Source organism: Drosophila novamexicana, unplaced genomic scaffold (assembly GCF_003285875.2).
Source record: "Drosophila novamexicana strain 15010-1031.04,08,12 unplaced genomic scaffold, DnovRS2.1 tig00000009-arrow-pilon, whole genome shotgun sequence".
NCBI lineage: Eukaryota > Metazoa > Arthropoda > Insecta > Diptera > Drosophilidae > Drosophila > Drosophila novamexicana.
In genome coordinates, this window is record NW_020824766.1 from 3,544,220 (window position 1) to 3,559,326 (window position 15,107).

A 15,107-nucleotide genomic window follows, 5' to 3' on the forward strand; every position below is an offset into this window, starting at 1 on the left:
ACGCCCAACAAGGGCGCATATCAAAGAGCATGTTATGCGGAATTTTTTATTGTTGTTCTTGTCTTGCTTGAGGTAATCTTATTTTCATCAACATATTTCTCAATTACATGGAAATGTTGTTCAAAACTTACGAACATCCTGGTTTGTTTCCAACGTTTGCAACATTTCATGTATATCAAGAGATTTTATTAATCTGCACAAAAGTATGCTACACTTTTTTCCACTTTTCCACGGCAACAATATTTCTGATCAACTTTATATATAAAACTGTTTGTCCAGACTAACTGACTGATTGAGTTTTGTAAGAATTTATTTGGTACGTTCTTCGGTGGCAAAAGCGGGTCAAAGGTTTAATAAACGAAAGTTTACCAAGATTAACATGAGGGAGCCCGTTGATTGCAACACTTGGTTCTTTATTCGATGCACTTAAAACCAATTTTTAAATAGAAACGGAGCTCAAGATTGGTTGATTTCAATTTTCCACGGGCGTGTACGGCCTACTGGGAGGCAACTCCATCGATATTTGTGTATCCACCTTTATATAAAAGTAAATAAAGGAGTTTGTTTTAAAATCGAATATTATTTCATTTGAATTTTTTTGATATCCGTCAATTTAGATATTTTTGTATTCGTTTGTTGTGCATTATTGTTTGGATTACAGCATCTGAATTTATTTATAAAAAAATTCTAAAACAATTTTAGTTTTTTTATCGCGTGTCAAGCGATGAATCCTCTCCAGACCGAGGAAAAAGTCACCATCAAAGGAACCAAAGCCTTCACGGTATGTGACCCAATTCCTGTAGAAATCCGCCTTGCCGCTGATTCGCTGCTGGATAACTGTGCAGCCAGGATCTGCTGTCGCACTGTCACAAAGTACATCGAAAGGAGCTTTTTGATCCGGATTAATCTTATGAATCCCCGGAGCATCAGCAAAGTCGGTGCATTCACTGTAAACGGGCTTCTCGCAGCTTTTAAGTTTCCTTTCGCAAAGGTTTATTTCGTTCTTGAGTTCGGATATTTGTTGGGCCTGTTGATCAATTGACTTCTTTTGTGTTTCCAGCTGCTCTTCATAGTCCGGGATTTTGAAGGAATTGGAAATAAGTTTACCCATTTCCTCTTTTATTTCTTATTTCTTTATCTCTTAAAATCCTGACTAGTTGAGTGACTGAGTCTGAGTTGCTGTAGTTACCTTTTGATTCGGGATATTCCGGCCGGGATATAACCGCTAAAAAGAATATTAGGACATATTAAACAATGCTTACATTTAAGGAATATTGCACAGAATCAGCTTTTTTTCAGCTTTAATAGTCGCATTTTATTATTTGCCTCTAGAAATAAAACAACAATAAACAAATTGTACAACATACGTTTTGTTTGAATTTCACAAAAATTATCAATTTTTTTGTAGACGGTTTGAATTGAAAAGATATCATTAAAATCAAGTAGCAGCTACATTATTTTGTGACTTGAAAGTTCAGTGGCTGATAAAATGGACACCGACACCATTATGAATTACAATATTTAGTTGATATTTTAATAATCTAGATCTATTTAGATTAAGTCATATATTCAGTTGATTCTGCTTGAAAGCATTGAAAGCTGCACGTAAACGTTAAAAATACTTAAACAAATTGGGCGTTTTAAAAGCAAATACCAAATGAGTATATACCCTACTCGTACTAGTTATTATATAAAAACTATATATTATTATATAAATCCATACATATATTTAGTATATATATGTATGGACATTTTGTGTTTAATATACTTTGTGTTCGCATACAAAATCTACAAACAATTCGTTCATTCTGAGAGTTTGTCGTGCTGAGGCTCAGAAATCGAGTAAATCCGGAGCGTATTCAGTTTTAAGCACAGTTGTTAAATCAATTCCGAATTGTTAGGATATAATTTCAAGCACTTGTTTGCAGTCTACGTTCTTATCGGACTTACTAGCGATATAAGGCCAGCGCTCGTTTTGGTTTTGTTTATGAGTATCTTTTAGTTGTTGAACATCATTTGTATAACAGAAGACGAAATATATATGGTACATTAACTTTAAACTAAGCATAGATCATATTTTGAATGCAGTTTCTATTGTAGTTTTCATTTAAAATTCTTATATGCAGTAGAGTTCCGTTTAAAATATAATTTGTTTAACTCTTGTTTCAGTTATGGCGTTTTGGACAGCATCGTAATAATAATATTCGTCTTACTATACTCTGCAAAGTATTCACTCATTTTATTCAAGACAGATTCATTCTGCCTTGCCCATAGTTGTAAACTTCAGTTAATATAAATCAAAATCATTTCATATCAAATGTGTGGTATGCAAACCCAAAGTTGTTACAATGTAGGAAAAGATTATAACTAAATCGCATTGCGCTTACTATGATTTACATAAATTGTTGATTATATATAAATATAAATATATGTGTATATATATTTATATATATGTATATAGAATCGCTTTAATATATCACTGTTGCTGGTTTATCTTGATGCTGGCCGCTGTCCTAGCCTGCAGTCTCCGCAGTTTCCGCCTCGAAGACATCGTCGGACTCTTCTTGCCTGGCCACATATTCGTTATCCTCCTGCTCCTCCACGTCGTCGTCGTAGTCTTCGGGATATTCGCCAAACTCAGACGATTCACCAAGCATCCAGGCATCGTTTTCCACTGAATTTCTTGGACTGTAGTTTATGCTGCCCGTGATGGTCAGATTGTTGGCCGGTCGCTGCACACTGATAGATGGAGAGCATCGGCATAAGTAGAGAGTAGAGAGAGATTATATTTTAGGTACAGACAGATAATTCCGTATATAATGTAAATCAGTTGAATATATATTAAATGAGTGTAGCGAATACAAAATGAGTGCTAAACTAGCGACTAACTAAGCTTTTAATTGTTGTCTATATGTGTGAATGTTGTATTAGTTAAAAGGTTAGATCCATTTAGATATATAATATAGTATGAATGATGACCAGAACGAGTTAATTAGTTTAGGTAAGTACAAGACAAGGCAAACATTTTGTACAGCTAACGAACAATTGTTAAGATTTGCTTAGCGCATCAACAATAATGGTTAAGGATTAGTATTCACGTTCGATTATGATAGCTGCCAAATGATACAAGTATGATATACTAGTTACATTAGTTTGATTTGTTACGGATGCGCATTTGTTGCAGAGTGCGCGTGGCACAGGCCGGCGCTTGAAAAGCCGCACAAGACATTTATTTTCCGTTATAATATTTAAATTTGAGACAATTGCACAATTGCGAGCACGAATAGCAACGTAAAAAATGATTTGAATGCAATACAATATAAACAGTAACGAGCAACGAGCAACGAGTAACGATTAACGGGCAACGGGCAACGAGTGGCGAGTAGCGAGTACTCTCAGCATGGCAACTTCTCTATTACATTGTCAACTCGTCGAAGCTATGCAGCTTGTATGTGGGGGCGTCGCATTCGCAATTCGTTGTCGCTGTTCGTTGGATTGGAAGTAATCGTATGTACAACGAGTAATAATCCATAAACAAATTCGTTGCTTGATTTCATTTGGGTGTTCGTTCACATTGATTTGATGAGTGTCTAGAATATATGCTTCTAGTGTCACAATCAAGATTAATTACGTAGTTAGGAACCGAAATTCGCTGGGTCGGCTGCTTGCACCATGTTAAATGTAGTTTTCAGACTGTGTACGGAAGAGAGTTCGATTTGTGTGTGTGTGCGCTGTTTGTGGTGTTGGAAAGATAGTTGTCGAATGTTTTGGTTTTTGGTGTTGGTTTTCTTAGTTTTATGGCTGTTACAGATCGGTCACTAGCACACCATCCGTTGGTCATAACTGTCCACGGCGATAGTGTGAGCGTGATGGTCTACGGATAGCAAAGGCAGTTGCGTTTGTGGTTTTTGGATTTGTAGGTGTACAGAAATTAAAAGAAAAGAAAATAATTAGCAAAATTATAACACAAATTGGGTTTATAAACTTTTAAAACTAAATGTCCTACAATTCAAATAGATTAAGAGAATACGCAATGCCGTGTGCCTATAAACAGCATCGAGCACTACAAGAGTTTCAATCGTAAGCGTGTAGATTATATTCTAAGTGAGCAACGAGTAGATTCAATTGGTCGTTAAACGCACCTTTACCTCTAGCCGCGAAAAAACCCACAACCTTAAGCTAATAATAAAAGAATAAATGGAAAAACAAGATAATTATATAAATACAAACATAACTCCAACTATTATAAGACTCTCCATGATAACGTCTACTTATTCGAAACTTACAAACTAAATAAGGTCCTAAACCGGCGACAACTTGGATGCCTGTCTAATTTAATTTCCCAATATCGAATAGTTTCGATCTGCCAATTATAAAAAATGCATTGTAGAATATATATGGAAACTGTGATATTCGTTATACTAGTATTAATTTTCTTTTGGAACAATATTTTATAATAAATCAATAAAGCAAAAGTGTTTTGAATAAGAATTAAATTCATAAAAGTAAAGTTCTGAATAGTTTGGGCAACTTTACGAGTATGTGGATTCTAATTTCATGATAATTGAAAGTAATAAAAAAATTCGTATAAATAAATATGCCTATTTAATGAAGAATGTTCCATTAATTGACTAATAATTTTTATAAATAGGATTACGCTAATTGGATGCGGAATCCACAACAAAGTGGACCAATAAGTTTTAATAGTTATTAACGAATGGTTATTCCTTTTCAAGAGTGATACCTAGCTATAGCTACCCGTTTATTATATACAAATGACTGCCGTTTATGGCTTATAGTTAGAATATGCCTAGAATTTGGAGTTCATCTGTGTTTTAGTCACATTTCCAATTTGTAATTTATTGTGTCATTTTATGTTTTATGAATTTAATCAAAATATCATTAAAATTGGAAAATCCAAAGATAAAATAATACCTAAATGCTCATTTATTCCCCTAAGAGACTGGTCTCATGAACCACATATTAAATTGAAATCTATATATGTTCTGACTAAAGTAAATTAGTATATTGAGCTCCGAGAGAGAGAGAGGGGGGGCTTACTGAAACATCTGTACGAGACCTAAATATTGTATATTATTCGTTGGAACCGCTGTTCTCGACACCGTCCGACGCAGGTGTTAGCAATTTACCTTTCGAAGGGCACATCGTTGGCCATATCGTTAAACTGACGCTGAGCCTGGGTCTGGGACTGGGTCTGGGCACGGCGCGCTTCCTCCTTGCGGCGTCTGTCCTCGGCGGCCGCCTTCATGGGATCGTAGGTGGAGCGTCGCTTCCACATGACCATTTCGGCCTCCTTCTGCTTGTTCACTGCAGGATGTGAAAGGTAATTATTTTTAGCTGTGCAACCTTGTTTAGTTGGGGTTGGCTACTCACCTGAGGCGTCGCGTCGCACGGCGGATGCGGCGCGCATGCCTGTGGAGCCACCCAGCGATGTGGTGCTGCTGTTCATCACAGAGGTGTTTGAGCGCACGCTGCGATTGCTGGCGCGTGTGCCCTCGGTTCGACTCAAGCCCATGGAGGAGGCGCTGGGGCTGCGCTTCATTTGCTCGGCAGGCTTTAGCGTGCTCTTGGCATCATTTTTGCGCAGAAAATTGTTGGACTGCGCCGACTTGTACTTGGATATGTCCAGGTACTTGGGCTGCACACGCTGCTGCTGATCGCGGACATTGCCCGCATTGGCCGTTTGCAGCAGCTGCTTCTTGGCATTGGCCAGGCTGCTGGGCACCTGCTGCGCCAAACGGCTCAGACTCGTCTCGCGCGGCATGGACTGACGCAACTTGGGCCCGCAGCCAGAAGCTGTGCGTGGTGCGTGTGCGCTTTTGATGCCGCGACGCGGCAACTCCGGCGTATTGGGGCAGGCGATCAGTCCGGCTGCCGCCTGGGCAGCTGCACTCAGCTTGCCCGCGGGCGCTGAGCTGGGCTTGGATGGCGTGTGCCCCTGGCCAGTTCCAGTTCCAGTTGCTGGTCCACTGCCCGCCACGCGCTGTTTGCTGCGTTCGATGCGCATGAGCAGCGCTTTGTTGAGGCGCGTGTTGCTCAGCGGCACCGTAGAGTCCGCTTGCTGTGCCGCCGACTGCTGCTCCATGTCGTCGTCCTCATCGCCGCTGGAGTAGTAGGGACCTGTGGTGCCCAGCTCGTCCTCATCATTTATATAGTACTGCAGCTCGTTGTCGTAGTCGCTGTACGACTGCTCAAAGTTATTGCTGCTGGCGGATTTCTTTAACTGCAGCTGCAGCTGCAGCTGTTGCTGCGGCATGGGCCGTGCCGCGGGCGGCGTGTACAGATTCTGAAAGTTGGGACGCGCTCGTCGCACAGACTGCAGCGGTCGCTGCTGCTGCTGGAAGGAGCTGGATCGACGCAGTGGCGATATGGAGCCAGATACGCCGCACATCGAAGACGGCAGCTCATGGCCGTGCTCATGCTCCACATCGTCCAGCGAGTTCTTGCGTCGATGCAGCTGCTTCAGCAAATACTCTCCGCTGGTCAACAGCTGAAGTTGGGCCTCGTTGATGCTGCTGGTCATGAGTGCACGATGCAGCGGCGATCGATGATAGCCCGTTTCCAGGCTGTGCTGTGGACTGCACTGTGCCGCCGGCGACTTAACCGAGCTGCGACGCGACGACGGCGTCTGCGAGGGCAGCTGCTCCATGGCCGGCCTGGAGCGGCTGGCACTGCGCGCACGTCCCAGCGTGTGCAGCGGCGAGGGTATCTTACTGGGGCTCTTCGGTGGCTTATATGGCTCGCCACCCACCTGGCCAGCATGGCTGCACAGCGCCGGATCGCTCGCGTAGTCACAGTCGCCCAGCAGTCGATAACGCTCGGCCAGGTTGCGATTGAGCTTGGCAGCCGCCGCATATTGACGCTGCTGCTGATTGTACAGGCTGAGACTGTCATCCGTCAGCGAATCCGCGCCCGTGTCCGAGCAGTTGTAGCTGCGTGTCATCAGCTGCGGCAGACCGAGGAGAGGGAGATGGGATTAGTTACGGACATATATATACATACATCTCTGCTCACCTGTGCTTGCGCCTGCTGCTGCTTTCTGCGGCTGGCGGAGCTGCTGCTCACATCCTGCGCCAGGCTGCGGGCACGCGCATTGCGCGCCCACTCCTGTATCCAGTCCTGCTTGGTCGGCGCCGACTGCAGCAGCGCTGCCTCTGTGGGCGTCGTTGGCGTCTCGGGCAGTTGATGCAGCTGCTCCTTCAGCTGATGCTGCTGCTGCTGCTGTGTGTTGCTGGTGGTGAACACATTCAGGCGGTACTCGGCCTTCTGGCGATCTGTGGCGCTGCCGGCCATGGCCTGCGCATGACGCAACTTCGCCTCGTTGCTGACGTACTCGGAGCTGTCGATCTGCGAGGTGGACAGACTGTGCGAGTGGCGCGTCAGCTTGGGATGCGTGTCGAGGGCACGCTGCTTGGCCAGCACACCGCTCGTGGTGACGCTTGTGAAGCAGCCCACATCGGCGGCCGGTGATCGAGGCGACGACGGCGTTGGAGGCGTTTGAGGCGGCCGCAGCACACGCGACTTGAGCTGCTCCAAATAGGCGCCCGTCGCATTGGCATTGGTGCTGCTGCCCTTCTGCTCCTGCTGCGGTGTCTCGTGGTAGTAGTTCACTTCTAGCACATTGCTGGGACGGCTGGGCTTCAGAGCCAGCTGCTTGGGTCGTAGCTTGGCCGCGGCAGCTGCCGCAGCCGCAGCTGCATTCCGATCGATGTTCATGAGATCCTTCTGCTCCTCTGTGTAGTTATCGCCATCTAGAGTGTAGGTGCCCGCCTCGCTAACCGCGTCCTCCTCCCCCGCCGCTGCCTTCATGTCGTCCAGAGGCGGATGCGGACACAGCAGCTCCACCTGCTGCAGCGCCATCTGCATGGCCGTCGAGCGCGGCGTGAACTGTGTGGTGCGATTCGCCAGCAGATTGGCAGCGCCCTTTGGCGGCGCCGCAGGCTGTGTGGACTTTGGCTTCTGGTTGGACGCGCGGCCAGCTGCTGGCTCTGTTGTGGCCGAGCTGCGCGGCGACCAGCTGTGCCGCTTGGAAGCGTCTCTTACACGTGAGGCGCTGCGCTCGCGCACACGCAACTTCACGGCGGGCGTTGTTTCGGCGGTGGGCGTGGCCGCTGTCACTGAAGCATCATCATCGACAACGCTGCTGGCGTCAAGGCTGCTGCGCTGCGAGTGGCGCCCGTTGCCACTGGTCGCCGTGCTGCCGTGCTCGCTCTCCAGCTTGGACATGGAGGCGCCGCGCCTGTGACGACTCTGAAAGCGCTCCATCATGTTCTTATAGCGGGCCGCCTGCGCTGCCGCGTCGTTCTCCGAAGCGTCAAAGTGGTCAATGGTGAAGGCCAGCGATTGCTTTGTTGCCGTTGAATTCGATGCCGTCGACTCGTCCTCCGCATCCTCCGCAGCGGAGATCTCTTTGTTGCCGACGCTGCTGCTGCTGCAGTTGTTCTGTTGGTGATTCGCTCGGCTCAGCACAGCCGCTGCAATGGAACAGAGCAAGCAAAAATATACAATTAAATTAACATTTATTTACAGTTACAATTACGATCCATTTAATCGGTGAAAACGACTCCAGCTCGGCAGAGAGAATTCGGTTCACCGCAGCAACTGAAGTGGCAAGCGAGCGAGTAGAGTAGCAAGTGCCGCACGCGGCCGGTTCAGCCAGCATGCGGGCAATTGGGCGCCTCTTAGTCGCACGTACATTAAATGGAATTAAAGCACTCAACAGAAATGACTCTTAGTTTAAAGCAGCCCTAATTCACATGCTAAAAACGAGAATAAATTGCCTTGCGTCCAGCTCAGACTCTTGCAATTTCAAACGAAAATCACTTATGTTTCACATCACAGTCCCAATTCCCCTCAATTCATAAAATATTCTTTCGACAGCTGATAAATATGAAATGGATTCATTAAAATGCTAACCAAAAATTGTAGAACAAATATTTTTTTGGGTTTCAATCTTCAACTTCGCTGAATTAATTAAAAAAAAAAAAAACAGAAATTTAGAATTAGTAGAAATGTTTGAATTATAGTTTCAGAACACGTTTTTCTGACTTCTTCAATTAAATATTTAAATGTGAAACTAATAAAAATGCAATAAAATGAGAATATGATGATAAAATAACCAAAGGTTCAATGCTCGTTACAAACTTGTCATAAAAAGTAGACACATATAATGCAAGCTCTTCCGCAAAGGGTTATGTCAAAGTGTGCATAACTCCAATAATTATGGTAAAACCCACAATAGACATTTTTATTTTCTTTTCTTTTGCTGACCACACTCAACCTTTTGCAAGTGACGCCCACCTGCAACGTGGCAATTCCCCCACTGCTTCCGCCAGCAGAAAATTTCTATATATTTCCGTGGCAAAGCGGCAGCCAAAAGAAAAGCAAACAATTTGCTTTCAAGTTTGCGCAGCGCTGGACGGAACGGAACGAAACGGGCAGGACGCAACGGGATGGGATGGGAGTGGAATAGGCGTCCAATTTAGCGGGCCGCTCTACGTGCGTACTCGTGATCCACGGCTGCAGAGGTAGATGGGGGCATGTCTACTTATTAGTTTTATGCAGGGGCGAGCAGTGCATCAAATGAAGGTTAGAGTTCGTTGCTTTCGGTCAATTGTGTGCGTGTGCGTGTGTGTGTTTTGTGTGGGTGTGTGTGGGGAAGGGCAACAATTTTTTACGCTCCGCCTAACGCGCGCTGACCATTGAAGTTTTGGACGCACGTGTCTTCCGTTCCGCCGTGCAAGTTCTCGACCTGCCTTTCAAAGATGACCAAATAACGGACGATTTCACTCAACTACTTTTGGCCGAAAATCAATTTATTTCCAGATTAATTATTCTATTAAGTTGCGAGCTTGCAGTGGAACAGGAAACACAAGACAAATGCGGCAAATCTTGCTCTAAAAATGAACTGGCCTTAAATTCGTTAACTGTATTATACATGAAGTTATAATTAAGGAAATTACTCAACAAAAAATTGAAGTTGCGAACAATTAAGTATATATGAATGACAGCTGTTTAACAAACCTAATCTGCAAAACTAAATATAAACTCTATGCAAAAGCACAAGCGAAATCAGACTCGAACAGAGCTTATTATTAGTCATATTAGTTTTACCGAAAAAGCGCATAGTCTGATATGAACGAGACATGATATCCTCTCTTTATACAAAAAGGTTTGTGCTGATTTGAGGACTGACTGAACAGTAGCTGAAATTGACGCTGACCAATTCACCAGCAAGTGCGGAAAATGCGCGGAAAACGTTCGAATGAAACGAATTTCTTGGAAAAACCGATCGACTCTATCACTGCTCGGCTATAAATATATACATACACTATCAGCTCAACACCAGACGGCACGATAATTCCACAAAGGGCGTTCACCTCTTGGAACTGTTCAGACTGTGGCAGCAAGCGAAAGGACTCGATTGGCTTCTAAACAGCCACGAAAGTGTCGCCTACTTCGACAAGCTGTGAAATACTGTGCTGATTGTTGTTGTTAAGATTTGATCAGCTCGCGTCCAATGGCCGAGGCGATGACCCCAATCCGATGACAATTGATGATCGAATAGGTGCTTTCTCTGCTGCTGTCGCCGTGTTAAAAAATAAACACATATAAATATGCATATAATCATATTTAAATGTACGCAAAACCGCAAGAGTTGAGCATTTATATATTTCTTGAGTGAAACGTGAATTTAAACGCTGCCAAAATAGCACAAAGGCGATTTGAAGAGTTTTCAAGCTAAGCGATGACGCAAGACGCGCTTACTAATCGCCCAATTGAAACCTGTTACCATCTAATTGCTGTGAAAAAAACTAAAACAATGTTAAAATTGTTATCGATTTGCTGTTACTTAGCCATTGTAGCAACAGTTTTGAAGGCTTTTTAAGTCATACAACAATGGAAAACAGCAGGCGGCGGCCCTTCAGTTTTGTGCTCTTGACTTTCCCAAAAAGTCCAAAAAGAAAATAACAGCCAAAAGTTGCAACAACAAATTGCCCCAAATGGTAATGGCAGTAACAACATTTTGTTTATTTATTGCAAAAAGTAAAAGCGCGCATAACAATAAAAATTATTTAGAAAAAAAAAGCTACAATTGCCACTCGACAACAACAACAAAAACGACAAAAAAGCGAGCGTCGATCCACAATATTTTGGCCAGTGTAATTACGTTTAGTTGTGGTAAATGGACACACACATATATATATATATATATATGTTATATTTGTCTATGTAAGTACGTAGTACAGTGTACACTGTCGTAGCACATTTCCTGACATCGAACGTTTTGTGTGGCACAAGTTTCTGTTCTAGTTTGCAACAAAATCACGTAATGCATCAACCAAATAATGGGGCTGCAATTATTTGCAATTTTTCTAATACCCTGTAACTGATGCGGCGTAGTAGGAGTTGCTGCGCAAAGCTCAATTGGCTCGAAACTCTACACACTTGATTCACGCAGAAAATAAACCAATTTGTTAATAATACCCCATATGGAATATTTTAAGGCTGATTCTTATTTATAGAAGGCTTTCTACACTTTATCAAGACTATACAAACCCCAAATAATTTATATTTAAAAACTTCCAACAGTTTAAAGAGCTTTCAACTAGATATATAGATTAATGGGTATCATCAAGTCCATCAATTGCGCACTGCTGCTCGTATGTTGCACATAATAACTTGAATTAGACATCAATTGAAGTTAAACTCTGTAGTTCTTCGTCACACTGGCTTTAGTACTGGGTCAATTGGCCTTTGGTAACCGATATCTGGGCTAAGTTCTGTTAAACAAGCTATCAATCGCATTCATGCATTTAATAACAAAATAAATATCTGGCATTATTATGTTTACATTTGCGCTCATGGCATGGATTTCGTTGTGCGAAAATATTGCAAAAACAAAACAAAACATAACCTGGGCCATATCGCAACTGGCTGCAATCGATCACAGCTCGAGCTGGAGCTGAGTCACCCGTTTTCGCGTTTTTGCGGGTGAATTGCGTGTGCTCGGCGTGAAAATGGCAGATAATGACAGCAACTGTTGCGGATTGTGTAAGATTTGTCTGTCACAAAAACAAGAAAAAACACAAAACGAGTAAAGTAAAGTAGAAAAAGGTTATCTGCGTTAAGGCAACAATTAAATACCCTCATAGATAGACACGGTAAATGCAACTTTATCAGAGCTTATCAAAAAGTCAACATTGGCTAATCAAATTAACTTAATTAATTATATTAAAGTATATCAAATGAAGTGTATTATAAATTGCTTTTTAACGATATTTTAATGACTGATTGTTAGTCTTATAGAGTAAAAGGGAAAGCAGAAACAGACACAAATTAGGCATTTAATTTAAGACGCAACAAATAGGTTCACGTATTCATAATACCCTTTGCAAGGGCATGCCAAAGCTGATAAAAATTATGACAACATGGATTTTAAAGTGTCGCGAACTCAATTGGTTCGACTAGAGACTCGCTTTGTATCTGCGGCTGATACACATAGCTTATGTCATCCGAGTTTCACAGTTGGCTTTGTTGCAACAAATCGCAGCCCACAAATTCCATAGAATCGAACAGCAATTGTTTTTGTTTAAACAAATGCTAGAATTACAATATCTGGAATTGTGTACTTTTGCCGGAGCATATTTTTTTTAAATAATTGCAGTCACATTTTTATACCCTGAACCCATTAAAAATGGGTATAAGGGTATATTGTATTTGTGCAAAGTCTAAATGTATGTAACAGGCAGAAGGAAGCATCTCCGACCCCATAAAGTATATATATTCTTGATCAGCATCAATAGCCGAGTCGATCTAGCCATGCCCGTCTGTCTGTCCGTCCGTCGTTCTGTCCGTCCGCCCGTATGTATGAACGCAAGGATCTCAGAACCTATAAGAGCTAGAGACTTGAAATTGATGTAGATGCTCCTAGTTCCCGCGCAGATCGAGTTTGTTTCCGATAATCGATAACTTACTCCGTTTCCAAGCAAACGATAAAAATCGATATCGATATCATGTTTTTTGGGCAATTTTGGTAAATAATAAGAGCTAGAGTCACCAAACTTGACATATAGCTTCTAAAATAGAATATATACATATATGCATTTGATGTTGGAAGAAGAGGGTTCAGGGTATCCCCTAGTCGAGCGCTCCCGACTAGAACCTCTTATTTGTTTCTTTTGATTAAAGGGCAAAATATTCGATTTAATTTTCAAAAAATGGGCAACATGCCAAAAAGATAAAATAAATGCTTCATGTGCGGCCTTGTGCCCAAATTGATAATGTTTACGCACGCCTGATTAGATGTTCAGGTTCAGTTTATATATGTACATATTTGAAGGAGCTCTACTAGATCATCTAACCAATGGGAAAGTAGGGAAATGGTCACTATTTTTCCAACAAATATGTCGATTTCTAATAATATTTTCCAATTGAAAATATATGCAAGTGCATTTATCTCCATATGCAGAGCTAATCAAAGATTCGCCCCACTGTGCAACCGTTCATTTTGTTCTTTTATGGGTGTGTTTGTGTTTGTATGTATGTGTGTGTGTGTTTGTTTGTCATGACTAGTGCAATAAATATTTGCGCTAAAGCCGTGGCCAAAACTCGCCAAATAGCTTCATTAAAAATTCAAATTAAAAGCAAAAAAGCGAAAAAGAGACAAGCAACAAGCTGAAAGCAACAACAATAACAACAGCAAGCTTATGAATACCCACTCTCTTGTTATTGTTGTTGTTGCAGCTGCTGTGCTGCTGCTTTTTGTCAACTGCGACGTTGACTGCGACTGCGACTGCAACGTCGACGGCGGCTTTATTCAATTTGCTCACCTTTTTCGGCCGGCGATGGCGGCGGCTTGCCAAGGCAGAACTTTGTGTTTGACTCATCGATGGCAGCGCCAAGTCCTACAAAGCTCGACGCATGCTGCTGCTGCTGCTGCTGAAGTCGCGGCGAGAGTGTGCTTGGCGTCGCTGCTGCTGCCGCTGCCGCTGCCTCCTTGTCGTTTATGATCTCGGCAATCTTCTTGATGTTCTCGGGCGTCGTGTCGGCTTTCTCGCGCCCATCCAAGCTGTTGTTGTCGTCCTCTTCGTAGGCACGGTTATTGTGGTTGTTGTTGTTGTGGCTGGACATTTGCTTGTTGAGCTGCACCACAGCAGCTGCGCCGACTGCAGATGCTGGCGTGGCGGCTGCTGCTGGCGGTTCGCCTCCTGCAGTTGTTGTTGTTGTTGTAGTTGTGGCTGCCGCCGTTGCCGTTGTGTCATTTGCGTATGATGTCATATTAACACGGATTTGGGGGTTCTAGTTTGTGGCCTCGGACTACACCTATTTATTCCACTCTCTTTCATTCACTTTTTAATTAGTTAATTAACGAGCACGTCATTTTGGCCAACCGTGCTGCTCATTCGACTACTATAATATCTACTACTATTTTGTTGCTACGCTTTTCACTGCTGCCGCTAGCGTTTCTGCGTACGCAAATTCCTGCACGCCTACGTCGAATAAAAGAAATGTTAAAAATTACATAAAGAAATCAAGAACACACGCACAAAACAGACACAGCAATACATACACACACACGCACACACACAAACACATTTGCGCACACATACAAACGCACACAGAACCGTCTAGTGTTAATGACCATACGACGACATATTCAATTGTTCTGGCCGCGCTCTCAGTTGCCGCTGCTGCTGGTGCCTTTGGATTTCTGATTGGACAAGCATGCATGGAATACAATTTCGAGCACTTCCACTTCTACACGTAAAAATAGCCAAGTCAGTCGCCGTTTTGCCTTTTCAAGGTTGCTTTTGTTGTTAATCGAATTTTAGCCATTCCGTTGTTGTATTTTTATATTTTTACATTGAACATTTTTGGAAACAGCAGCCGACACACACACACACACATACACACTCACACAAAAGCATACAACCAAACACACACACATTTACGTTCAAGGGCGCCGTCCGCTGAGACTGGTTCACTGCACTTGCGCTTGCACTTGCACTTGCATTTGCTGTTCACTTTTCGTAGTCACTTTTGATAATGAACTCTTTCTTTACATATCTTTATCTGTGTTCTCA

The 15,107-nt window shown here is 43.0% G+C and overlaps 1 protein-coding gene across 4 annotated transcripts; it reads right to left on the reverse strand.

The window, feature by feature from the left end:
- Positions 1-1,340: 1,340 nt before the first annotated feature.
- Positions 1,341-14,323, reverse strand: LOC115770309. 4 transcript variants are annotated; one of them, XM_030715556.1, is made up of 6 exons: positions 13,854-14,323; positions 7,036-8,495; positions 5,395-6,967; positions 5,151-5,328; positions 4,143-4,179; positions 2,561-2,739 (listed from the first exon to the last, which is right to left on the reverse strand). In XM_030715556.1, exons 1-6 carry the CDS (start codon positions 14,299-14,301, stop codon positions 2,647-2,649), a joined length of 3,789 nt encoding a protein of 1,262 aa, XP_030571416.1. In that variant the 5' UTR covers positions 14,302-14,323; the 3' UTR covers positions 2,561-2,646. The 4 variants fall into 4 exon arrangements, 3 of the variants coding, with proteins under 3 accessions (XP_030571408.1, XP_030571416.1, XP_030571423.1); XR_004018842.1 differs by lacking the exon at positions 4,143-4,179 and adding an exon at positions 3,632-3,874 and having other exon boundaries at positions 2,671-2,739; XM_030715548.1 differs by lacking the exon at positions 4,143-4,179 and having other exon boundaries at positions 1,341-2,739.
- Positions 14,324-15,107: the final 784 nt, after the last annotated feature.

Bases quoted from the DNA above. Each gene is read 5' to 3' on its own strand.
- LOC115770309 (XM_030715548.1), bottom strand. From the start codon at position 14,301: ATGACATCATACGCAAATGACACAACGGCAACGGCGGCAGCCACAACT. The intron at 8,496-13,853 runs GTGAGCAAATTG...GTTCCATTGCAG, and splicing joins GCCATCGCCGGCCGAAAAAG to CGGCTGTGCTGAGCCGAGCG. The intron at 6,968-7,035 runs GTGAGCAGAGAT...GGTCTGCCGCAG, and splicing joins AGCAGCAGGCGCAAGCACAG to CTGATGACACGCAGCTACAA.